Source organism: Seriola lalandi, unplaced genomic scaffold (genome assembly GCF_002814215.2).
Source record: "Seriola lalandi dorsalis isolate HSWRI2012SDOR001 ecotype SW California unplaced genomic scaffold, Sedor1 jcf7180002054973, whole genome shotgun sequence".
Taxonomy (NCBI): Eukaryota; Metazoa; Chordata; class Actinopteri; order Carangiformes; family Carangidae; genus Seriola; species Seriola lalandi.
In genome coordinates this window covers 1,517,964-1,543,570 of record NW_019525523.1, presented here as the reverse complement: position 1 = coordinate 1,543,570, position 25,607 = coordinate 1,517,964, and the positions used below count along the sequence as shown (strand labels likewise).

General features: G+C 41.9%; 1 protein-coding gene across 2 annotated transcripts in view; it reads right to left on the bottom strand.

Moving 5' to 3' along the window:
- Window positions 1-4,113: 4,113 nt before the first annotated feature.
- The window catches only part of LOC111646645 (A disintegrin and metalloproteinase with thrombospondin motifs 2-like), a 108,101-nt gene continuing 86,607 nt past the window's right edge, over window positions 4,114-25,607 (bottom strand). The window contains exons 5-23 of one of the 2 annotated variants that reach the window (XM_087171035.1): window positions 22,444-22,527; window positions 20,526-20,682; window positions 19,455-19,560; window positions 19,105-19,248; window positions 18,382-18,514; window positions 17,788-17,817; window positions 16,572-16,685; window positions 16,325-16,470; window positions 15,977-16,149; window positions 13,932-14,065; window positions 13,719-13,842; window positions 13,092-13,172; window positions 12,823-12,986; window positions 12,525-12,681; window positions 12,291-12,426; window positions 11,892-12,099; window positions 11,403-11,532; window positions 10,847-10,936; window positions 4,114-7,489 (exon numbers count right to left, since the gene is read on the bottom strand). In XM_087171035.1, coding sequence (XP_087027161.1) covers window positions 5,331-7,489; window positions 10,847-10,936; window positions 11,403-11,532; window positions 11,892-12,099; window positions 12,291-12,426; window positions 12,525-12,681; window positions 12,823-12,986; window positions 13,092-13,172; window positions 13,719-13,842; window positions 13,932-14,065; window positions 15,977-16,149; window positions 16,325-16,470; window positions 16,572-16,685; window positions 17,788-17,817; window positions 18,382-18,514; window positions 19,105-19,248; window positions 19,455-19,560; window positions 20,526-20,682; window positions 22,444-22,527 — 4,470 coding nt within the window. In that variant the 3' untranslated portion in view covers window positions 4,114-5,330. The remainder of the gene's footprint in view (window positions 7,490-10,846; window positions 10,937-11,402; window positions 11,533-11,891; window positions 12,100-12,290; window positions 12,427-12,524; window positions 12,682-12,822; window positions 12,987-13,091; window positions 13,173-13,718; window positions 13,843-13,931; window positions 14,066-15,976; window positions 16,150-16,324; window positions 16,471-16,571; window positions 16,686-17,787; window positions 17,818-18,381; window positions 18,515-19,104; window positions 19,249-19,454; window positions 19,561-20,525; window positions 20,683-22,443; window positions 22,528-25,607) is intronic. The other variant, XM_023396188.2, reaches the window with a different exon arrangement.

Sequence of the window (25,607 nt, the reverse complement as noted above, 5' to 3'; positions counted from 1 at the left end):
CAAATCACTGCAGATTTAACAAAGAAAATTGTTTTGTTTTGTTACTAAAGTTTATCAAATATCAGAAAAAAATTAAAATACAAGTTAGTTTAGTGGAGAGAACTATTATCACATACACATTTCAAAATAGAATTCATTAAATATATTTCAACAGTAGGCAAATACTTTTGCGTGAAAAACAAATTTCACTTAAAATATCTAAATATTCTCACTAATAATATGTTCCACAAATCTTATGACATACCTGAATATATGGATGTGTATTTCAATAGAAACATAAACATGATATGATGTATACATTATCAATATTACATGGTGTGGATATTTGTGTAAGATCTGTTCACTGTTCACCAGAGGATTTATACACAGAAACATTCTGCCTCAGACCCTTCAGTCAACAATCTGCCTCCCTGTCTGGGGAAAAAGGCTTTCAATTGCATGTTTGTGTGTGTGTGTGTGTGTGTGTGTGTGTGTGTTGGGGGCAGCATAACCCCTGATGAGTCAGATGAGTCACCACTTCTTTGCATCCAGCCTATAAAAAGATTCCTGGCTTTTTATGGATCTCTAATGGACTAGTCACAAGGAACTAAATTTGCCTCAAAGACACACACAGACACAGACACTCACACGCATGCACACTCCGGCACGTGGCGTACTTCAGTTATAGGCTTGACAGACTCTCGGGCACCACACTGACTTCATTCATTGATGTGCATTCTGCTAATGACAAACACCAGGCAGAACATCAACAACAAACGGCAGGATTTAAATTCATGAAAGAAACAACAAGATCCAACACCAGTCATGCTGGTATTTGTATGTGTTGCTCTGTGTGTGTTCACAGGGAAATAGCTGTCTTATCGGCAGCCATAGCAGGCATGTTACAGTAAAGAGCTCACCGCTGGGTTCCAGTTGTTTTTGGTGGCTTTCAGATGAACACCAGCCCACAGCCTAGGAGCCAACTGCATTCAAGCTGAGGTAAACAGGTAAAATCAGGGAAACATACAATAAGTATACTATACTATTTTTTCCTCAACATTTGTATACACCAACAATTATCATTTCACTGAAAAGTCACCATGGCAATAAGAACCGTAGTGAGTATGCTGTATACCGTAGGTGACTGTATGTTTGTATTAGGGGAGTTTTGATGCACCAGTATTGATGATAACCATGATATTTAAAAAATGAATTACTTGATATTGTGTCAGTTCATTTGGGTCCCTTTTCACTGTCCATTAAGTGTAATTGTTCTTTTTGTACGCCTCTGTACAGTTATGGTGACTGACTCTCTCTCCACCGCCCCACACTCACATTTGAATCTAATTAATTTGCTACAAAAGAGACACACAATAAATACAATTCAAAATTAATTTAACTGATAGCATTATTATTACTATTATTATAACTTAAAATTTTCTATCGATATCACAATAATATTGTTATTGTGAATCCTTTTTGGGAAAAATAATCGTATCATGAAAATCTAATCTTGTGACAGCCCTAATTTGTATATGTATGTGTATATGTATAGAGAGCCCTGCTAGGGACACACATTTGAAAGAAAAAGGATCTGGAAAATATCACAAAAATAATAATAATATAATGATATCTTTCTTTGAGTGACAAAATTATTTAAGCCCCATGTCTGTCAAAAAATACTCAACAGAGAGGGTCTTCTGCACTGACATTATATACAAACACATTATACAGAAAAGCATAGTATTTGAACAGTTCTGTGAATCTGGGGTAGAAAAAAAGAGACTATTTCAGAAAGGGCACATTTTTATACATAAAGGCAAAAAGAGAGTTAAACACCTCCAGTCTTGTTCAGTGCACCTCTTCTCTGCCTTGAACCTCTTGTTCTCATCCACTTATGGGCTCAATAAGAATTAGATTGATACCTTAGGATGCTTATGTCTTATGGCTGATAAAAGCTTCATTGTGTAAAGAGCTGGACAATCTGAGTTGAAGGATGGATAAATGGAAAGGCTCTGATTGTTAAGTCCTGGTTATTGAATTTTATCACTGAGCTTCCAGCTGCCAGAGGGATTCTGAGAAATGGTTGTACAGTATAGGCGCCCTCTGAGGGGCAGGGAGGGGAGTTTCCTCAGAGAGATGATTACTTTTTTCAAGAAGTTGTTTTGAAATATTTTTGGAAAAAATAAATCAATAGCAGTTGGTGGAAAAAATACACTTGTTATGCAATATCCTACATACTGTATATACCGAAGCTTATAATGCCTCTATTGCATAAGCTATAAAAGACCGTAAGATGTTGCAATTACTTTACCATTTTGTGCAACATGTTCCTTGAGCACGTTTTTAGAAAGCACATGGGGTAAGTTATCCAATAATGAGCCAGGAGTAGTACTATCATCAACTTATTACTTCTATTTCAAAGAAGACTCCAGTTCCATCACCGCTGTCTCTAAAGGAGGAGTAAACAAGCCAACCAATGATGTCAGAAGAGGAGGATACAATTAATCTCACAAGACCAGAGAAAAAAAACACTTTGATGGGCCTCATAATTTGTGGTTCTGAGGGCTGATATTAAACTATATTGGACGGAAAACTGCAGTGTTTTTCATTACGATTATTTATAATCATATCACACTCAGAATTCAACACTTGCATGTTTCTCTTCTTGTGTTTTTGTTTTTTGCATAGTTCGCAAGGTACAAGTGACCTTGCTTTGACCCATGCACCCCTTTCAACATCGCCTTTTCATTGCTGTATCATCACCATCTGAATAAATTAACTCGCTTAGCACTTGACTCAAAGGTCAAAAAACTGTATACAAAATTCCTCTCTATTGTGGACTCACACTAACCCAGCACACAGGAGGGTACAGAGCTTATGAGGGGGCACAAATCGTAAGATCTTGGTATTTTATTTCTGGGTGTTATTGGGGCAGACATACACTACACTTTCTGTTTGTCTCCCAGGAAATGGTAACAGTTAGTGTTATTGGCCATGCAGTCCTAATTTGCTGCACAGTGTTCCTGACAAGAATTTATTAGTAATCTAATATTCTGATGCCAGTCATGTTGTTTTCGAGCTCTTGACAGACACAGTGGAACCTTTAAGTACCATAACAAGAATGGTGCGGACACTTTACAGAAGCCAGGCCAGCGTTGGAAAACAACCAAAGTGGGAAAAAAAGAAGAAAAGACAGAACCAAAAAACAACAGATTGGTTTATGAAAGATGTAAACAATTATGGTTCAACTTGAAGTCTTGCATATCTAGGGAATCAGAAAAATGCTCTTCCTCATGATTGTTTTTCTTTCTAAGTGTTGAATGTTGCTTATTTATAAAGAATGCAAATTAAAATAGTTTTTTCCTAATGTCAACAAACCAAGTTTGACTGGAGCGACTCAAAGTATAATGTTTCGCACAAAGTCAGTCTGAGTGTAAACAGATGCAGACTTAGATGCTAAGGCAAATCTAATGAGTACAGTGTAATGGTGTATTTCCTATGTTGCTGGTATTCCCATGAAGTGTGTTTACAGCTAATTTCTACTCATAGTAATACAGTGACGTAGCCTTATAACAATTGTCATGAATGTTGTTTTTCCTTTCCTGGGCTGAGTCTCTATTACAGTCACATACTTTGTAAAGTCATGCTGACTAACATGCATGTATATACTGTATATATAGCCTACTAGTCTCAGTTTTGGCAGCCAGTGACTTTACAGTTTGGACGTCACAGCACAAAAAACGCTGTGCCCTGCCCCTGATATTCTCATTCTGTCAAGATAAAGAAAGACAATAAAAAAGGCTGGTTTGAGTGAATACATGAAACATGAATACATGTGCTCTGTCTCCCTCTATGTGCCAGATATTGCATTACTCTGGAATTGCAAGTTAAATATAGACTGAGAGAAAGCTTGTGAGATAATTTGATGAGCGTGTTGCAAAGTGGATTAGAAGCCGTGAAATCTTATATGACTGAGTTAACCTAAAACTGATGCTGCAGGTTCACAGTAGCTGTGTCTGTCAGGACTGATCGAGTGACACAACACCTACTGGTTGTAGCCAAATAGATGAAGAAGGGTTGCCTGATAATTGTCACTGGAACAAAATCACACAACACTGGCAGTTTGCAAAATTCCACAGGTGCTTAAACTTTAATAAATATTAAAAATTAAGTTCTTTTTCATATGTACAGATATCGTACAGAAAGATCCATAGGTGCTTTTGCAGTTGCTGCAAGTTAGAGATGTACCAATAATAAAACTTTTAGAAAAGAAAATATACTGGCCCTCAAAGCTTCTATGTGGATACAGTTAATACAAACAGGTTTATTATATTTTTTTGTATTCTTTTTTTTTCTGACAAAAAAAGCACCACTTGACTGTTAAAAAAACAAAAACACAAAAAATGCAATCAAAATATTTTTTCTGTCTTCAATGAGTTTGTATTTTTACAACTAGCTTCATGAGATATCAAAATATATCATCAAAATCCAAGAAGCACCAAGTGTTCAGCAATGTCCCTCACCAGACTTCTTCACTGTATCTTAACTTCCTGAGAGATGAAAGACCCCGTTTGCTTTGGAAAAGGCAACACGATCCAAGCAGTATAAACTTGACACAATGAAATCAAACCAAAAGGAAACTTTGACTTTCTGATAGTTTGGCATTACCACTATTGCTCTCAGGCCTCCAAAGGCTCCAATTGTCAGTGTGTGTGTGTGTTTATGTGTGTAGGGTATTCAGAGTGCTGGCCACTAAACAAGGAAACATTTTCATCATGTGCTACAGTAGCTGTTATCAGGTAGCTGAGAGGTATTCATATCTGTTTGGGGGAAATGAGCTGCAGTCATGGGCAGTAATATAATATTGGATGGAGATTTGGATTGTAGGTTGTAGATTTTGTTTCTCCATAAGTGCCAGTACGGATAATACCATTTTACAAACTACATTACATCTTATCTACATCATCCATTCGGTGAATCCTCAAACAAGACTGTGGGTGGTTTATAGGGATAAAAGCTTGGCTTTGTAAAGTGCTGGTCAAACTGGATGTACACTTTTCATCCCTTCTGTTTCTCATTATTGTGTTTACACAGGAAAGGCGATTTGCTTCAAATCTGCAACAGTCTGTACTCTAAAGGGCTTTTCTTTATTCAAAGCAACTGTTCAAACATTTGACCATGATATTCTCTCTCTGCTGCAGTCCTGATTGTCATGATAGTAATATGACAGAGATTTTCGTTTTTGTGGAGAGGCCTGATAGAAAGCATCATGGCAGGGGTTTAAACAATGCTTACAAAAGTCTGTAAAGAAAATGTTCATCTCTATAAGAGAAATGAGAAGGCTTGGTCTATCGTGCTCTGTGGCCTCTCTTCATCCTGAGGAGAAAGTTCCTCTTCTCCTCCAGAAGCTCCTGAATGCGTTTGTTCCTGGTTCTTTCTCGGAGGTTGACCCGGCGCTTTGGGATCAGATTGTTTTGAGAGATTTCGTTGTCTACGCCGATGATCCTGTTGTATGAGATGTCGATGGAGTTGTTCTCGCTATTCTCCTCTGCTCTCCCCTGAGGTCTTATAGTAGAACCCGTGGTGGTCGTGATGGCTGGTTTTTCTGTTGTCGGAGCGATGGTGGTGGGAGGTGAGGCGGTGATGGACTCCGAGGTAGTCGTGGGAACACTCACAGGGATGTACTCAGAAAGGTCCAGCCAGGGCGTGGAGGCGAGATCTGTCATGTCCTCGCTGTTGATGGTCGGGATCACCATGGTTAGGCCATCGTCCAGCACCATGGTGTCACTGACCACACCCACATCGCCGTAGGACACGGTGATGTCATCACCACTGAGAATGGTCCCGCTGGTTACTGTGACATCACCGCTGCTCGTCATGGTGATATCACCATACGGAATAATTCCACTGGGCATCGTGACATCATCAAAATTGCTGGTACCAGCAGGTGTAACGAAATCATCTAAAGTACTGGGTGTTACAGCTCCATTGTCCATACTGTCATGGTGCCACAGTGGAGTTTCATCTGTAGCTGCTGTGTTGTTACTGATGAATGTAACATTGACTCTTGACCCAGGGAAAGGCGATGGATCATATAAACTAGTGCTAGAGGAAACAGTGGAGGAAAAGTAGTCTCTTGATGGTTCTGGGCTTGTGTAGGGAGAGGGAGCTGTGCTGTAATAAGATGACGTTTCAAGTGCTTTCTGTTTTGGATTTGTCTTTTTCGCTGTGCCCTTATTCTGATTAACCTTGGCTTGTGAGGCTGTGGCAATTTTGGGTCCTGTTTTTGGGTTCTTTTTATGGTTTGTCTTGGTTTGAGTTTGTTTTAACGCTTTTGTCTTTGGCTGTATGTTTGTTTTGGGACTGGCCTTTGGTGGAACCACCTTTTTGGGCGTTGGTTTGGGTTTTTTCTCAGGAGTAGGCTTCACTGGAGTAGTCTTTTTGGGAGTTGTTTTTACTGGAGTAGTCTTTTTGGGAGTTGTTTTTACTGGAGTAGTCCTTTTGGGAGTTGTTTTTACTGGAGTAGTCTTTTTGGGAGTTGTTTTTACTGGGGTAGTCTTCTTGGGTGTACTCTTTGCTGGGTTAGTCTTCTTGGGTGTAGACTTTGCTGGAGTAGTCCTTTTGGGTGTACACTTTGCTGGAGTCGTCTTTTTGGGAGCTGTTTTTTCTGGTCTATCATTTTTGGGATTGCTGTTGACAGAAGTATTCTTTTTTGGAGTACCATTTGTTTTCTTTATGGGACTGATCTTTGGTGGAACATCTTTTCTTGTGGTGTTTTTCAGTGCAGTATTCTTTTTTGGATTGATCTTTGGTGGAATCACCTTCTTGGGGTTTTTCTTTGGAGGAATATTCTTTTTGGGCTTGGATTTCAGCAGGGTGTCTGTTTTTGTGTTACATTCTGTTGGATTTGTGACTGTTGGACTAATGACTGACGTAAGGTCTATTGTAGTTATCATACCAGATGTGGTTAGGCTATTTGTAGTGCTCTTTAACTGTGGATCTGTGCTCTCCTCTATGTCTGGGACAGGCAGAGGCAGGGGATGAGCAGTAATACTGAGAGAGGTAGTAATAACTGAGGTGGTTGCCATGGAAGAGGTGGTGGGGAGGGAAGGAGCACTAGTGGCAGATGATAGATGACTTGTGATGAAGTCTGTGTTGCTGAATGAGGATGGGGTGGAATGAGGGAGAGGAGTGGTGAAGGTAGGAGGATGAGTGATGGTCCAGGGACTGGTGGTATAAGTTGAAATGGTGGTGATGACAGGTTTGGTGGGTTGGATGTTGGTGAAGCCAGAGCTGAGGGTGCCGGTGGGGGGAGGAGCTGTGACACGGGGTTGGATAGAGGTGATGGGGGTGGATCTGGAGGTGGAGCTGGAGTTGGGTGGAGGCTCTGCGATGGTGACATTGCTGCAGGACTTGCAGCACATGCGCTGAAAGTCCGGTAGAGAGCAGTATCGTTTCAGCATCTCCATACGACAGAACACGGAGCGGTCTCCATGACAACGCTGGCCTGTGAAGGAGAGAACAGAGAGCTGAGACCGGGCACAGCCAGTGGGAGAAACTATGTAGGGGTGAATGTGTGTGTGTGATTGCTGGGATATGTCTTTGAGTCTTAAAGAATGTGCATTAATAAGAGTATATTATGAAGTCTCTGTGTGCATGTTAGTTTATACAGAAAGCACATAAATGTGGGTGTGTGAGTGTGTTGGTTCCACACCGTGCAGAGTACAGTAGTAAAGCCACACCATTAGCAGAGGATGCAGGGAGGAAGAGGAGAAAAACCCAAACATCAAGAGCAGTCATGAGATTAGTCCAGAGCAACTGAAATGGAAAAAGAAGGGTCGCCAGTCTTGTGTTGTAAATATAACTGTCTTTCCCGTCTGAAACGCTTGAAGTCTAATTTTGACTCATCTTTGTGTTGCCTCTCCTTCAGGTGCGCATCATTCTTCAGTTAAATTTTCAGGCTTTATCACTTGACTTGTACCCTTTTTGTACCATGCCAGTAAAAATAACTGTTCTCCTGGCAATATTTGACATTTTCTCTGACAAATAATCTAGCCAGTGAACATTCCTAGTGAGAGAAAGATCACACTTTTTAAAACATTTTTATTGATACAACTTTGCTGTTGAGAATGACAGGAACTGAAACAATGAGATGTACGCCCCCCCCTGCTCAATATATAGATATATTCTTTTCTTAAGAAAAATAATTCAACTGTATTGAAAGTTACAAGTTCACAGTCACTTTGGTAAAACACTTCATTACTTTGAAATCAACCAGTCAATCTGTTTATCGATTGAAAAAAAAAAAAAAAAAAAAAACCCCCAAAAAAAAAAAAAAACCCCCAAAAAACATGAAGTACATAAATGATATTTGCTGTTTAAATAAAATACATAATTTCCATGATGATGTAAAAACTGGAATGGCACATTAAGTGTCATATGAAACATTTACAAAACATTAATAAAATTTCCCTGATAAATCAAAGTGCATATAGACGCAGTGCACGTAGTCCATCTGAATGTTTCTTCAACGTTAGCCAAACGTTAGCCAGCCCCACGCAGCAGGCCAGTGAAGCCACAAAACAGTTACCCATAGTATAGAATATTATAGAAGAAGATAACAGTCATGAACATTATTAAATACAGTCAACACCAATGTTATATACAGTATCGCACTGCTAGGTCTGGCTTGGTCTCATACAGTCCAACTCCAGCAGAAGGAAACCTTGGATAGCTCGCTACATAGTCACAACAGAAATATGTGATCACAATACAATGACAAGTCTGAAGTGTTTTTTTTTTTCTAGACGCCATATGTGTCGATACCCTAGGCCCTTTGTAAACCCTTCCCAGTAGTCGGACATTGGTCCAACATCACCTTGGTAGGTTTGATGGTTGGCGGGTGTGAGTTTGTTAAGTTGGTTTGAAGCTGCCTCTATTCCGAGTGAAACTTTGAATGAGTAAAGCCATCTCTTTCACAGATAAATGCCATTACATTCAATCCAAGATAAGGCATTGTTCATGTGGTTAATGTTCATCAAAATAAAATGAGATCATCGGACGCTCTCAAATCAAAGTTTATGAGGTATTTCTGTATCTGATTGCGATGTGTAAAAGCCCGAATGATTAAGCACCCACACACACACACACACACACACACACACACACACACACAAAGCACAATCACACACTTTCACTAACAAGAAGACTATTTCTCATTCACTCGCCCATTCATTTACTCACTCATCTAAACTTACACCCAAGACCCACATGCATCCATCCACATACACACACAGATGCACCAACTCTCTCTCTCACTCTCACACACACACACAAACACACACACACTCACACACACTCACACACACACACTCACACACACTCTCTCTCTCTCTCACACACACACACACATACACACACACACACACACACACACACACACATATACATATGTACACACAGACATACAGGTGATGGATGCAAATGCGCATGACAAAACGTGATCCTATCCTTAAAGAAAACAAGAAGCGACAGTAAACCACTGATCCATCTGAGAGAATGGAGAGGCAACTAACTGACCAAGTCCTGCATAATATAGGTCTGACCCCTTCCCCCCGAAACACTTTACCTTTATTAAATATTCATCTGTATTCATGTAAAATCAATAAAAAAATACACATAACAGTCAAGGATCTAAGCGATCAATAGCAGTCCAAAGGTTTTAGGCAAATAAGCTACAGCTTATTCATGGTAAAACATTATTAATATTATTGTTACTCATATAGATTTAGATTTATAGGTATATATAAATACAAATATATTTATAGATGTATTTGTTTAAAGTCTGCAAGCACAAATAAGCTGCATTTATTGAACTTTAGTATAACAGTCAAAGAGAGGATGGCTGATGGTGAGGTGAAATGGGAAGCAACCTCAAGCGGTCAGACTACCCTGTTTTTTTTTTTTTGTTTTGTTTTTTTTTTCTATTTGCCTTTACTTTAAGATTCTTCAATTTCCCTCCCCCCCAAAATCAGAAGGTTTGCTTATGTCACTTCCTGTTCCTGTGCTGAGTTCCTGTCAATCTGAGAATGGAACGTAGAATGAGACACCATTCTCATCCCCGAATGGAACCAGGATGTCAGATGAGCACTTTAGCAAAGATGTCCTCATTGTGACAAGATCACATTCACAATAAAGCTTTCATATTTTTTTAAAACTTTTTTTCTCTATATAGATATTTATATACCTTTTCTGTTTATTTTCACACCTGTTTCTCCTCACAATGACAGTGCGCTACAAAAAGGAAAAACCGTAGCTGCATCTCAGGAGTGGTAACCCATGACAACACGCAGCTAGCTCGCGCAAAACATGGCCGCCAAATGCAGAGACACACATGAACGGCTCTTTGACACGTCTCGGGAGGTGTCACTGAAAACCTGTTCGCCTTGCCACTTCGAATCCTTTTCACATCAAATTTTTTGTTGATCTTTTGAGTTTTCGACTGGCCAGCGGTTACAACACAATGCTCCACAAAGGAGAGAGAGAGATAGAGAGAGAGAGACAGAGCAAGAGAGAACCAACTAGCACACACAGGAGCCAGAGACCTCCCCCCAGTCAGAGCTGTCTCAGACACACAGAGAGAGAGACAACATCCCCCCCCCAAAAGAGAAGCGAAAGCTTTGCCGCTCGCTCACGGGCGTGGGCACAGGCACGGGGCGTGAGGGAGGGGCGGGGCAGGGGGCCAGCCGGGGCCGGCCCTGCAGAGACAGGAGGACAGAGATGGGCAGGGCCCAGCAGAGGACAGACATGCAGCTGCGGCTGCCGCTGTGGAGGCCAGGCTGGGAACTAATGAGGGAGGTTTTACGTGAGGAGATCTTCGGGAAGTTGGGGTTGGGGCGAGACAGCCACTGGATCAGGATGTTGCCGTTCTTGTTGAGGAGGTCTGATGAGCCTTCTGCAGAGACAGGGGGGAGAGAGAGTGATGGAGTTTAGAAGGTGAGAAGGGAACTCTTTTAGTGGTTTATGTATTTTTTGTTTGATCACCTATCCGTCTTCCCTTCTGTGCTGATGACAGGGTTTATTTGCTGTCTAGTTTAGTATTGAGCCTCATCCTTTTCCCCTTATATAGCTTCAAGGCTGGAAAAATCATCTTATTCCACACTGGTCCACTTATTCCACATTCATTATACACTCTGTGTCACTTTGTTCCAGCTCCTTATTCAAGATATTTGATTCAAACCCAAGACTGCCATTCTGTCAAATAATATTCCCCAAATTTCTGCCAGACATACTGTAATTCGTATCAGTGATGTTTAAAAGATTAAGAGTTCTGTGCAACTAAATAAATTTGAGTGTCTACTCTCACATAGTGCAGTTTGCCCTGGCAGGCTATGTATGGGTGGAGGTTCCTCAGCACTTACTGGGACATGGATCCAAGCGACAGACTCTGATGGTGTCGGGCTTACTGTCGAGACACAGGCCGATGGTGTTGTCCCTGGTGTGGCACAGAGCCTGCCTCTGCTGGGTCCCATTACCACATGTCACTGAGCACTGGAGATAAAGAACATACACACAGACCAACACATTTTAACAAATCACTTAGTAAAGATAAAAATGTTTTCAAAGCTGTACAAAGGCATGTAAAGCACATTAACTTTTCACTGTAAGCAGTAACAGTCAAGATCACATGATCTGTTTTTCAGAGGTTATTCAAACCTGCCAATAACACAGTCCTGAGGAAGTCTAGTGAAATTTAAAACACTGAACGTCTGACAAAAATGCAACCTGCTGGGCTTCAATACAAAAATATCACTACAAGTATTTCCTTTAGAAAACCTTATTGCTCTGAGATTATTTTCAACTTTTCATTTTCATTTTTGAAAGGAGGGACCCATGTCCAGCCCGCGCACCTGTGACCACGGTCCGACTCTCCACTGGGTGGGGCAGGGGTGTCTGTTGCAGGGTCTGCGGGCCTCGGGCCGGTCGTCGTTGCAGTGTTTATTGTGGATGGAGCGTGTGGTGTTGTCATCTGACGGCTGGACACAGCTGACTGAGCGTATTTGCATGCCCGTCTTTCCACATGGTTTGCTGCAGTTCTGCCACTCCCCTGTCACCCAGCTGGAGAACACCACGGGAGAGAGAGAAACAAGAGGGCACTGAAAATGTCAAAACGCTGAGGTACACAATGTCAGAGGAGGGAAAAAAGGGTTGACTAAATGCAGAAAAAGCCTAAAGTTGTCTCTATCACAGTGAAGTCAGATTCCCTGTGTTATAATTTTACAGTTGGTGGCATATAATACAATGCATACATGGGTGGAGGGCAGGGCTTCTGGTTGCAGTCTCTGGTGTCTCCTCTAGGTTTCATATTGGACTTGTTACAGAAGCTCTTGTGGACCATTTTACTGTCAACTTTTCTTCTGCAACCGTATCGTTGATACTGCTTCCCTACAGCAGGAGGGGATAGAAAATATATCACAAAACAAGACAGGCATGCAAAATGCACACAGGTGATGCAACAAGTATCCTTCCTTGCTCAACTGTACCTCCACCACAGGGTTTGGAGCAGTAGGACCATCTCTTTGGGGCCCACTCATAGGCACTGTCTTCTACCAGTATGTTGTTCTGAATGGCAGAGTCACTGTCCATGTTCATCATGTACTTATAAGACAAATTGACATCCTCATCTCCATATAATTTCATCTACAAACGGAAAGATCATAGTAAATGAGTGAGAGACCCTAATGACAGACGGACAAAACACTGATGTTTCAAGTGTAATTTATATTATTTGATGTGCAGAAAATGTTTGTGTTTAGCCGGCCACTAGCATCACTTATTTACCATGATAAGAATTCCATGTCTGAGAGGGCCAGTGGTCTGAAGGGTCTCCTTGTCATTGTCGTTCTCATATTCCCACTCCACGCCCTTTTCTATGAGGGACTGGGATTCTGGGTATTCGTTTTCCCCGTTCAAGAAAAACAGTCCTGATGCCACATTCTTGACAGCTGTAGATTTGTGAGGAATATGCATTAATTGCACTTAGATACCAGACAAATACAAGTGTATAGACATACACACGTGAAGGAAAAACTGTGTAGCGTGTCAAATACCTAAAGTATGTGAAGTTGCTTTGAGCTCTTGGATCAGTAGGTGTCTTGCTCCTCTGGGGATTTCAAGAACTTTGAGGAAACCTGAAATAAAATGAACATCTAGTTCATGACTCCAACATCATCACAAGCTCATTTTACAGTTTCCAGACCAAAAGCTTCAGCCAATCCAGAAAAGAGCTCTTACTCATTTCAAACAAGCATATCTGCTCACTAGTTAAAACCCCTGCAGTCTTGACTATTTTCATGCAGAATAAATGTCTGATTCTGGACATTTAGCTGCTATAACGTAGATCTGTCCCGACGTCAAGAGTTAGATAATATTCTTACAAACGTTAGCTCACACATCGAGGTTTGACGTAACTTCTTGGCAAATGCTCGACCCTCATGGAAAAAATGTCAAGTCAAATCTCACTGAGGTTTACACAGTGTTGCAAATCTTCCTCTAGAGGGCGATGTTTAGTTAAACATAAGTAAATACAGAGTAAAAGTGGCTTATAAACAAAGGACACTGGCCAACTATTTACCCTGTACTTACCAGCATGATGGACATCTGCTACACTGATGGAGCCAAGTCAAGCCTGTCCTAGATATAGATGAGGGTTACTGTGACTGTTGGTGTGTGTTTACCTTGTTTCTTGGCTGTGCGTGTGATAGTGTCTTTGAAGGTTTTGCAGCTGGAGTTGTCACCTCCACACACTCCACACTTGTCCTCCTGCTTTGAGGAGCCGACCGCACCGTCACAGCCCACTTTCTGTTGATGAGGACACATAATGATTAACACATGTACATCTGGACACTTGCGGCTCTCTTGCTCTCATACACGCACTTAACGTCACTCACCTCGCACTCTCCGCGCACACACACACTGTGTAGGTCCTTGTATGAGCAGCGTGTGCCGTCCAGGACCATTCTCTGCATGAACACCACATCTCGTGACTCCTTGGATTGGCAATGAAGGTGGCAGCGTTTGTTAGCTGGGAAACAAACACAAACATAAAAGTGACCCAGTTATTCAAATGATCGTCAGAATGGCAAGTTTGCAGTATTTTCTGATGATTTCATCTTTACAACTGGTGGTCATTTTTCATGTTCTGAATGAGCTCTCCGTGAGTCAGCATGACGCTGTGTCTCATTGTCTGTCTGTGTGAGTCATACTACAACTACATGAGCCTCTAGAGACAAAACCTGGCAGTTCATCCCAGTGAGAATGAACACTCCTACTTCATCATGTTTATTACAGATGGACCTAATCCAAAGACCTTGTCTAATGGTGCTTTGACACTAATAAACAGGTGTCAGAAGTGCTACTGAAGAATTATAACATGTAGAGAAAACACATTTTTGTGTCAGGGCTCCAGGCAGAGCGCAGTGCAGGTGTGATATATGTATCACAGTGTAGATAGATTTAAAATACAGTATATTTACAGAAATATAGGTTTCTATACACAAGTATACCCATGTCAGCCATTCAATCCAAGTGGCTATAAAACAACACTACACAGATAAACATATTCTATGTCATGAAAAAAAGAAAACGGTACGGAAAACACTTTCTAAAATTACCTGCTGAATAAGAGTTTGGAGAAACAGAAAATACTTTGCTGAATTTTAAGACTGTGTAAAAAGTTTGTTTTGAGGTTTTCAGGATGTACGAGGTGTTTATTAAAAAGTCTGAGACCCCGCCATATTTTGCACATTGAGGAGTTCTGGGAGACACCTGAGTGTGTGCCAACTCTGAAAACAGCAGACAGTTTGGGGCTTTTATTAAATACGATAGACCAAAGGGTCGGTGGAATCCCTCTAACCAGTTGGTTGAACCGCCACACAAACAGGGCAGCCTTATGTTTGATGTGTCTTTGCTCGAGTATTTTACAGTATATCTGTTGACACGGGAATAGACCCAAATAGAGACAAAAAACCAACAGTATGTCAAACATCTCTAAACAAATACTACAATTTCACACTCGGAGCAGACACTCTTTTTCTCTCCTCACACTATCTGGAACTCAGAAGATGACAGACCATGAATGGAATTCAATTTCACCTACCTGTTCACTTTTTTCTCCCTCACACACACAGACACGCACATCTGTTCTCGCACACACACACGAAAAAGTAATTTGAGACCGAGAAAGCCTTGCTAAAAAATATGGCATTTAGAAACGATAAGAACAGAGAAAAACAATTTAGCGAGGCGCCTCTTAGCCAAGTGTTTGTACCGTGACCTCCGATTAGATATGGAGACAGCTCAGCACTTTTCTCCAGGGATGCCCTTTAGTTGGATGATAATTTAATACATATCAGGAAGGCAGTGACACCTCCACTTAAGAGACAGGGTAGGTCTGACAACCACACACACACACACACACACACACACACACACACACACATACACATCCTCACACTTCTGCAATGTAAAAAGGTTTTTGGATATTAAGTGGAGAACTTTGGCATGTGATCCCATTGGGAATCGGATAGTTTATCAACTGATAGCATCTACATGGGTGGAGAAAAAGGTATAGGAAGGCAGGGTTTGTGAGGTTCAAATGACTTGGGTGGGGAAAGAAAAGACACTGAGTTCAAAGAAGATTGTTTTTAAAGAGATTTTTCAAAGACATGGTGTGTTTTTACGGGAGGGCGTAGACATACCTCAAAGCACACTCAGACTCAGCAGGACAGCCAGATGTCAATGACCATGACAGAACACAACCTATATATATGTATAAAACCCTCCAAACCCCAACCACATTCATGAATTATGTGTTTGCTTCCCCTTCTTGGCCTTCATTCATACAACTTCCTCAGTATGTAGTCATTTAGGGTTTGCGATTCTCAGGTTGGTGGCTTTGTTCTGACAGCCTTTCCATCTGTGGGTGTATACTCACGGTCTGGGTGTTCATAAGGCAGCCAGTGCTTGTTGCTGTGGAGTTCAAAGCGAGGGTCCCAAGCGTGGCATTGCTCCTCTCGCGGGTCACTGTAGATATCCTCGCATTCATTGGTGTTGCACATCTGGAACTGATAGGTTGCCCCCACACAGGTGCGGCCCCCGTTGGCTGGTCTGAGGAGGTGGCAGGACAGGTGACTCATGAATATCTTTATCTGTCTATATATGTATTATGATTTACTTCAATGATTCACTGGCTTTTATTTGAAGGCTAAGGTGACTATCAAGTCACACACATGAACACAGAATGAAAGATTTCAACATCACTTTTTCACACACAGCTTCATACCTTGGATTGTCACAGTCGCGTGTGCGAAACTGTACTCCTCCACCACAGGTGCGGGAGCACTGGCCAAACTCACTCCATGAACCCCAGTTTCCATCTTGCTTTATGATGTCAGGGGTCAACCAGATGCAGTGACCTTTAAAGCAATGCTGCAACAGGCCGAGAACAAAAGACAGATGTGGTTTCATGAGGCGAACAAATGATTTTTCACAGATGTAATGTGTGTTAAAGTACAGTGGGGTATAAATACCTTCCCATTGCCACACATGGTGCCATCAATGGGCGGCCCTTTCTTGGTCTTGCAGAAGAAGGGATTGTCTGGGTGGCTACACCACAGCTGCTTACAAGGGTCAAATGTGCGATACTGCGGGGCACAAAGAGAGACTCCTTCTTACAATCAAAAGCCCAAACATACAGTACACACACACTGGGTAACAGACTGACCCTCAGTAATACAAATCAACCATCATGAGACAGCTGGAATGAGACTTAACACTGAGAATAGGAAATAAAAGAGAGATGAGAAGAGATATCACAACAACAATAACCACAACAGTGTTATACCCAACAACAACAACACCGACCCTGTACTGTGTCACTGCACTGTACACTACGCTCCACTGAGAAACACACAGCCATTCATGCAAACTAAACCAAAGGATGAACGAGAGAGACAAGACTCTCAGAATGAGACAGCTGTGGTTTAATTAGGTCACTAGGGAGGTCAGAGGGCAGAGGGCAAAAGGTCAGAAGGCCAAAAGGTGAGGTCTTAGTGACCTCTATGACGCCCCTAGACACAAATCAAGGACCAAATTCTCCTCCTTGTCTGATATGAACCATTGATGAGGATTCCACCAAAGTAACCTGCAGTCCAGTGTCTGAGGAGCCGTGCCCTCCTCCCTCCTTTTCACAGATTTCCCTACCAACCATGACCCCAGGGGACCTTTGCAGGTCAGAGAGCGAGTCGCAATCAATGGCTAGACTGTGGTAGGTAATCACCAATGACATCAGACTGGAGGATCCTAAAAGCTGAAGTGAAACATGGAAAAACAGCCTCTGTTCTGGCTCAGCCCTTTCCCCTTGGATGGGAAAGACATCTTCCCAACATTTTCCACTAGTTTATGGTCACGAGTGTGCCAATATAATGAGACTCTTCCTGCCAGCACTGCACTGATTGAACACAGATTTGCAGGAAAAGAGTTGGGGTATGGTACAGTTCAACAGTAGAGTCACAGTGTTTTTAGGGATTTTAAAGTCACTTTTTCTTGAAATGTGAGCGTTTTAGAATCCTGCAGGCTAACGTCCAAAACATGACGATGGGTAGAACAGAGAAACAAAGTACAGTAAAAAAGAAAAGTAAGGAGCAACATTACAAACAATTACAACTTCAGAGGACAAATAGAAAAAGAAAATCTGAGAAAACAAATGACGGGCCACATGTCTTCCGGGAGGTGGGGTTACCTTACCTGCGTTCCTGCCTGGCCCGCCTTTTGTAGCTGAGGGGAATGGGTTTGACAAGAGAATAGAGGGTAATCTAGCAATGTGTGCAAAGCCCCTAAACAAGCCCTTTTTTTCAATCAAGCAACAGCTTCTCAACAGTGTGCCACAGTGGCTTCACAGTCATAGAGCGGGTGAGGGTGACAGGGGGAAGGTAAGATACCTGGCAAGATGCTGCTGCCGGGTGAAGCTCGTCTACTGTGTGACGTTTTGTGTTTACAAAAATACTCTATGTGACGGGTTCATGTAAAGGCACTGTGGTATCAAGGTAAGTGTAAAGTTAAAATAAAGATTATTTATTATAATTAACATTAACAAAAGAAAAAAAGAAATAGCTAAACTATCAAAACCAATTACCCAGCTTGAACTGACTGTGTTCAAAGTGGGTCTACCCCCACTCTGAAAGACTGCATCATCTCAGGAGATAAAATGATGCTAAGCTTGAAAAAGCTGGTGGTAACTTGCCTTCAGTATGTCCCTCACAATGTTAGTGCAGGTAGTAAGTGTTAGTACAACCTAGCTATGTTAGTAGGTTAGTCTGTCAAACTATGGGGATCTCTTACCGCGGTGCACATCGTGTAGCCCACACCGAAGTCAAAGCGACACTGTTCATTCATGGAGTAGTGCAAACCGGGGAGCTGAGGCAGAGACGGCCAGTTGTGGTCAAAGGGGTCGTCACGGAGACAGTCATAGGAACTGCAAGAGCAGACGAAAAAAAATGGGATGAGATTTTACTCACTTCCTTTATTTTCTTCCATTTACTCAATTCATTGTTCATAAAATAAAGTATTTCCTCCATTAATCATAAAGTCCATAAAATATCATAAAATAGTGGCAAATGGCCTTCAGTCTTAGAAATGGTTGTCTAACCAAAAGCACAATCTGACAGATATTTGATTTATTATTATATAAGGCTAAGAAAACCAGCCAATATTCAGGTCTGAGAAGCTGAAACCAGTGAGTGTTTTGGCACATTTGCCTAAAAATGACTTTCGATTAGCCCTTATTTATTGAAGTGTTTTCCATGAACCATTAACATATTTTACAAACAACCATTATACCATTTTGACAGTAAGGCTTTCTTTCTTTGTAATATTATAACTTTCAGGTTAATGACATCTAATCTAAAAAAAACACAGATTATTGGCTGAAAATATCAACTACAAGCAAATTCAGTCTAAAATACTGATGCAAGTGTCGACCTTTAAAAGCCCATTTACTGTCATCAAATCCTAGTATGAGTGTGAGTGTGTGTGTGTGTGTGTGTGTGTGTGTTTGTGTCTCACTGAAGGTAGCGTCCCAGCTCTTGCATGCTACACCTGGACCAGTGAAAGCGGTGGAAGGCAGCTTGCACCAGCGGAGCCATGATGCTGCCCATGTGCACCTCATCTCCACAGCGGTTCCCCTGGCCGTCGTGCTCCATCCCCAGCCTGCACAGGGAGAGAGAGGTCAAGAGGACAAGAAGAGCAAGGAGCAAAGGACGGAGGCAGTGGCAGCCCTCTCATCAGACATTGGATGATGAGACCAATGGACCAAAACTGTGAAAAATCAATACAGTCCTGTAAGTGGCTGCTTTGTTGTCTTTTCCTGTACTATGTAAGCAATCTTGAAGACATCATTATGGCAGCGCACTTACACGTGTCCGGTCTCGTGTGCCACCACAAAGGCAGAGGAGAAACCGTCCTCGTGGTTCAAAGTGCAGCTCCTCACCGGATGGCACATGCCTGTCACTGGGGCGTAACCTAGGCAACGGGGAGGAGAGACAAACTCTTTAAAATCTGTGGACTTTTTTGTTATATTGTGCTGAAACCTTCAGGGAGAGCAAAAACCTTTGCAATGTTCGGTGTTAAACACTGTGTCATCGGAAGGGAGCAGAGAGAGGAGAAATCTTATTTATTTGCCCCCTTTTCAAAATGATTGAGTAACAAAGACATAAATGGTTTCAATCAGTGACATAAATCTTATGTTCATATTGTCTGATTACTCAATCTGTATATCTTGTATTTTTAAGCTGAATAATACTTCATTTACAGTTTTCTACTTTAAAACATTTCCCACATAATTCCTAAATCTTACTGTAATGAGTGCGCGCATATGTCACTCATGTCATCAAAAGACCCCAATGATCAGAAAGATGAAACCAATGTAACTTATTGTACAACTCACCCTTCACCTGAGACTTCATCTAAATATACTGTATATGTCTACCACATATGGACACACAGGAGTTAGTCGCGTACACATAGGGACAAATGTGTGTGTGAGTTTGTGTGTCTAATCCTAACCCTAAACCGTTGCCCTCCGCCCCCACATATGCCAATCTCCAACTCCCTGTGTGCTTGTCTGTCCCGTACTGCCTTTAATTGTGGAGCTGTGGCTGGCCCTGCTCTGTCTATTGATTTTCTGCTGCTGAAGGCTGAGCCCAAGGGCAGCTGAAGGGCTTCTGGATAGCTAGGCCACTGCCTTTAGAGGCCTCTCCCCTGGGCCTGCCTGTTAGTCTGCACTCTGCTGCACAGAAAACCACCAACCACCAAACCCACAGTGTGCTATGCAGCCGTACAAAGCAAAGGAAGGAAGAGGGGAGTTTTCTATGAGCACTTATGAGCTTTAGGTCCTCAAGAGGTTTGGCATGCAGCATGGATGTATGTACTATATGTTAAACAGCAGGGGTTATGGAGGCTTTAAATTGTGTACATGTCTTTATTACCCTGCATGCCCGTGGGGCCAAATTCCTGTCGTGTGAGGAAGATGGCGTGGTCATGATACTCAGCGTCCCCTGTGTCCTGCTTCTGCTGCAGGAAGGCCCAGCGACACACATTCTCCAGACTCTGGGATGGGTTCCCCAGTTCAATCAGACTCATGGACTGGAAAGAAGGACACACATGCACACAGAAGGAAAAAGAGAAGAGGGTGTAAAGATTATACAAAAACAGGGAACTCTACCCGCTTCTTGTTTCAGTTCTGGTACAACAACATTTTATTCAACCCTGTAGAGGGCAGTGTCACAATGTTATATATTGTCAGCACATCTTGAATTGCTGAGGTGTACAACACAGTCTCACACACACACACACACACACACACACACACACACACACACACACACACACACGCACACACACACACACAAAATAATGCTTGGGATCCTGTAATCTTGATGATTTCAATAATGAACATGAAACTGAACACAGAGCTGCCTATTAATGAGCTATGCACTAATAGTCAAAAACATGTCCAATTACAGAATATTTACTTATGATTAAATGCATAATACTGACTCCCACACACACAAACACCCAGATGCCAGCAATTCCTCCCATTCACCTTCACCTCTCATGCTCTTCCTCATTAGGATCTTCGCTCCCCTCCCCTCGTCACATTCTGCTGTACAAGTCTTTCCATCGCTCTCTCTTCATACTGCTTCCTTTTTGCCTCGCTTTCTACATTTCCTCACTGTTTTCACACATGCACAATGCACAGCTGAATCAAACAGCAAGGAGTGTGTGTAGTGTGAGTGAGCTGCGGTGAAGACATATGGCCTGCCTCTGCACACATGATGGATCGTGAAGTCTGCATTCTGCACAAATGCCCCTTAGACAGAGTGCACTGCACACGTGTGTGCACTCTTTCATGTTCATCAGGTGCTTGAGTGTGTGTTTCACTGTGTTTTTATGATCTTTAAAATGTGTTTGTGACGTTGTGTATTGTGGGTACATGTTGTGTTGGCGTGTATGTGTGTGTGTGTGTGTGTGTGTGTGTGAAGTGTGGGTGTGTGGGTGCGCCCGCATTCAGGGTCACATAGCCAATCTGCAGGCTGTCTGGGTGCAGCTCTGTTGCCACGGTAATTGGGGATGATGGACAGCCGGAGCTTTGGCTGAAGCTGCATAGGGGCTGGCCCAGAATGACCAATGTAGGAGTGTGTGTGTGAGTGTGTGTTCCCAGGCTCCAATGGGACTGTAGAGAGGAGGGGAAGAGATAAGGCTACAGCAGGATAAGTGTATCACAGAGCACCTATCCAGCAGTAAAACCATTTGTATCATCCTGTGGGGTAATCCCTGTCCTCCTCCATTCCTGCCATCTCTAGCTTTATCTCTTTCTCCCTCTCTCCCACTCTTCCTCTCTTCAGCACAGACAGGCAGATAGAGTTACAGTCAAGAAGAAAAGGATGCAACCCCCATCATCTGGTCTCTGTTTATGAATGAGGGAGGGCTATCATTGATTGTTTATCTTTGCCTGGACTTCCCATGATTCTTTGCTGCAGCCTACTGGGAGGAAGGCTGATTGCATAACGGGCAGAGTTTCTGTGTGCTTTGGTGCTGAACTGTGAAGGCGTGCGACTTGAAAACACTCCCCTGAGACGCTGCATGCTTTTAGTTCCTCTTTTGCTCAGTCCACTGGAATAACAGGCTCCCGGCATCAATGCGTGCTGATGAGTGTGCGTGTGTGTCTGTGTGTTTGTTTATGAGTGTGTGTATGACTTGGCTGTGCTTACTGTAGGTACTTAAAGTGACTGTTGCCAAATCCTGGTATCAAAGATGGTGCTGACAGAGAGACAAGGCACGCACTTTCCAGGAACTGCAGCGCACTCGAATGTTCACTAGAACCCGTGTCTGGTGAGGTCTTACCTTGCCGTAGCCCAGCATGATAATCCGCACCAGCACCACATTGATCTTTGCTCCCAAAGACTGGTCATGGTAGATCTCATTCACCTGGAGTCACATAGAAAGAAACACAAGAGGGAACACAAACATCAGTAGCAGTAATAAAAAAAAAAATCTAAAAGATCTAAATGGATTGTAAATTGTAACTAATGGCTCTGTCGTTCGTTCCCATATAATAGTTTGATTAGAGTGATTTTCCCAATTAGAAAAAAACATGAGGGTGAAGAGAGCGCAAGGAACTCAGTTTCCCATGAGCACAGATGGAGATGAGATGAAGGAAGGAAAATGCAAAGGAAGGAAAGAGCCTAGTGTAAGGAAACAAAGTAAGACGGTAAAAACACACACACACTCAAAGCGAGAGAGAGAGAGAGAGAGAGGGGGAGACAGAGAGAGAGAGAGAGAGAGAGAGAGACAGGTAAATTGGCGCGGGAGTTGAGGCCTGCTGTCCTCAGTGGCTGTGTGTGGTGCCTAATGAGGCAAAGGGATGTAAAAACAGACAGCCATAATGAGATGGCTGATGGACATGCTGTGGAGAAGGAGACACATACTGTACACACACACACGTACAGAGATGAGGAGCAACATTGCAGACACATCCAGTGAGAGAGAGGTATGAGAGAGAGTTGAGGAATGCTATGAATAGAGACAGAGAGGCAGAGGGGAAGAGACAAGAAGCAGAGAGGAGAGAGGGAGCAGAGAGGCAAAGTGCGAAAAGAGTAAGAGCTTGGAAGGCAGTGGAAACGATGCATTCTTAGGAAACAAATTTTGCATGGAACTGCGGAGAAGGGTCTGGAGTAACTTAATGCTCTTTTCCATACGTGGTGTAGTTGGAAATTCCAGCTAACAACTGAGTGATCCTTCAAGTCAGAATTATAATTTGTTAACCACAAACCGTCTGGAATAAATGTGTTTGATTACATCAACATATAAACATGCCTGTAATGTAAAGCCTTAACAGCTTCACATCATGTTCAGAAACCGCAAAATAAAGTCATGTTTGATTTTGCAGTACTGCATGACCTTTGTGTTATTAGGACCATCTGTCCGGTAAATGATGAGATTTACTAATTAACCCTCTGAAATGTTAAGCGCACTGGTGCCAGCATTCTAAGCTAACTTTCTGATGTAGCCAAATATCACTAAAGTAACATTAGCAGTGCTGAAGCGGCATTTTACGTAAGTAAAGTCACATCTTGTGGGAATCCATGGTTTTCCAAACTGGAACAGTAGAACTAATGGAGAATGTAACTGTCTGTGACATTAACTGGGATTATTTGACCTTCAGCTGTGAATGGAACAGAGTATTATATGAGGGAAAGGAGAGAGAAATACTTGTGTTGTGATAATAAGGCATCGTAAGCCGACACAACTTCTGTACATTAAGTAGCATTAAGAGTTTGGTATTGCACCACAATAAAGTTGGCGAACTTGCAGGAGATGGATTAAAAAATAAATGATCAAAATTGATGCAGCAAATGCTGACGTCAACATCCAAAAGCACTGGATTCTACACTTTTTAATGCGTCTTCTGTTAAATCCTCCTACCTGCTTAATGTCAGGCTTTCTGTTAAAAATGTGTAGTCTCTAAGCCAAAACCAGGATTTCTTTTCTAAGCTTTGACAAAACTCCTTAAGAACTTACAAAAAGTCCTGCATGACAGTTAATTGTAATTGTACAATTCCTATAGGACTACTTCATATTGCTGATGAATTCTTTTATATATTTCTTAGTGAGTCTTACTACTTTCACCAGTAGAAGACGTATTCAGGCAGGAGGAAAGTAAATTGAAAGTAAAATACTAAATTAAATGTCCTGCATTTAAAATATCACTTAAGTAAAACCACGGAGGTATTATGCAGAAAAATGTTGTCTTCTTCTACCTCTGTCACATTTTACAGTTGCAGTTTGTCTCATACTGTTGTGCTGTTTAATCTATAACAATGCATAATATTTTATGTTTTGGATGTAATATCCTAATCTGCAAAGTAACTAAGATGAATGTAGTAAAAAGGAATACTTTCCTCTGAAATGTTCAATGAAGTAGCATAAAATGGAAATACTGATGTAAAGTACAAATGGCTCAAAACTGAAATGTAGTTTTTTTTACATTCTGGGGCAACAGCATGTCCGACATGAACACAAGAGACTGGACAAAATGGTAAAAAAGGCTGGGTCTGTGCTTGGCAGGAGTCTGGACTCAGGACTGTTGTGGAGAGACGTATGCAATGTGAGATGGAGGCCATCTTGGACAATACCAATCATCCTCTCCACAACATTCTGGCAGGACAGAGAAGCATCTACAGGTGCAGCAAACGTCTCATCTCACTGCGCTGCAGGACAGAGAGGTTCAAGAGATCCTTTGTTCCCACTGCCATCAGGCTGTACATCATCCAGCCAAAGGAAGTGGACTAATTAGTGCCACGGGTGCTCAGCTCCGAGGCATCTTTCAATATTCATCATGCTTATTATTATTCTTTGTCCCGCAGCTTTGAGAAAACCCCGGTAATATATACATCAAAACTTTTTTCTCAGTTATTCCCAAAATACTGTGAATAAATAATGCATTAGGAATGCATTGGAAATTTCTTTAAAAACCCATAAAATTTCACCTTTTTTCTACAAAATTTCACCTTTTTTCTGAGTCACCCAGCTCTCTCATACCTGCACGTAGAAATGTGATTCAAACTATAAAACGGAGGAAAACTTCTGCTCTCTCCAAAACACAACCACTGTTTTTACATAACATGTAAACTTTTCAAACTATGAGCACTCAAAGGAGGAGTGGAAATCACTTTTTCTTCAAAGTTAGAGTGACAGCGTCAGTTGGCTAGAGTGCGTGAAGCAGTTAAAAAATAACCATTATTTTTATTTTTGACTCGAGCTCACGGCCAAACCGTGAAAAGGACACAAATAATTCTTTCTCAAAATGTAGACATAGTTGTTGTGATTCATAAAATGTAACTTTGACAGGCAGGGTCTGCACAAAATTTAAACGGGGGTGCCGAGTCCAGCAGCAATACCTGTCTCACTCTCATTGACACCTAATGTAATCGTCTTTTTTTTCAAAAGAATCTCACTCTGTCTTCGCACTGAGCTTACTCACTCATTTTAAGGAATATCTGAATAAA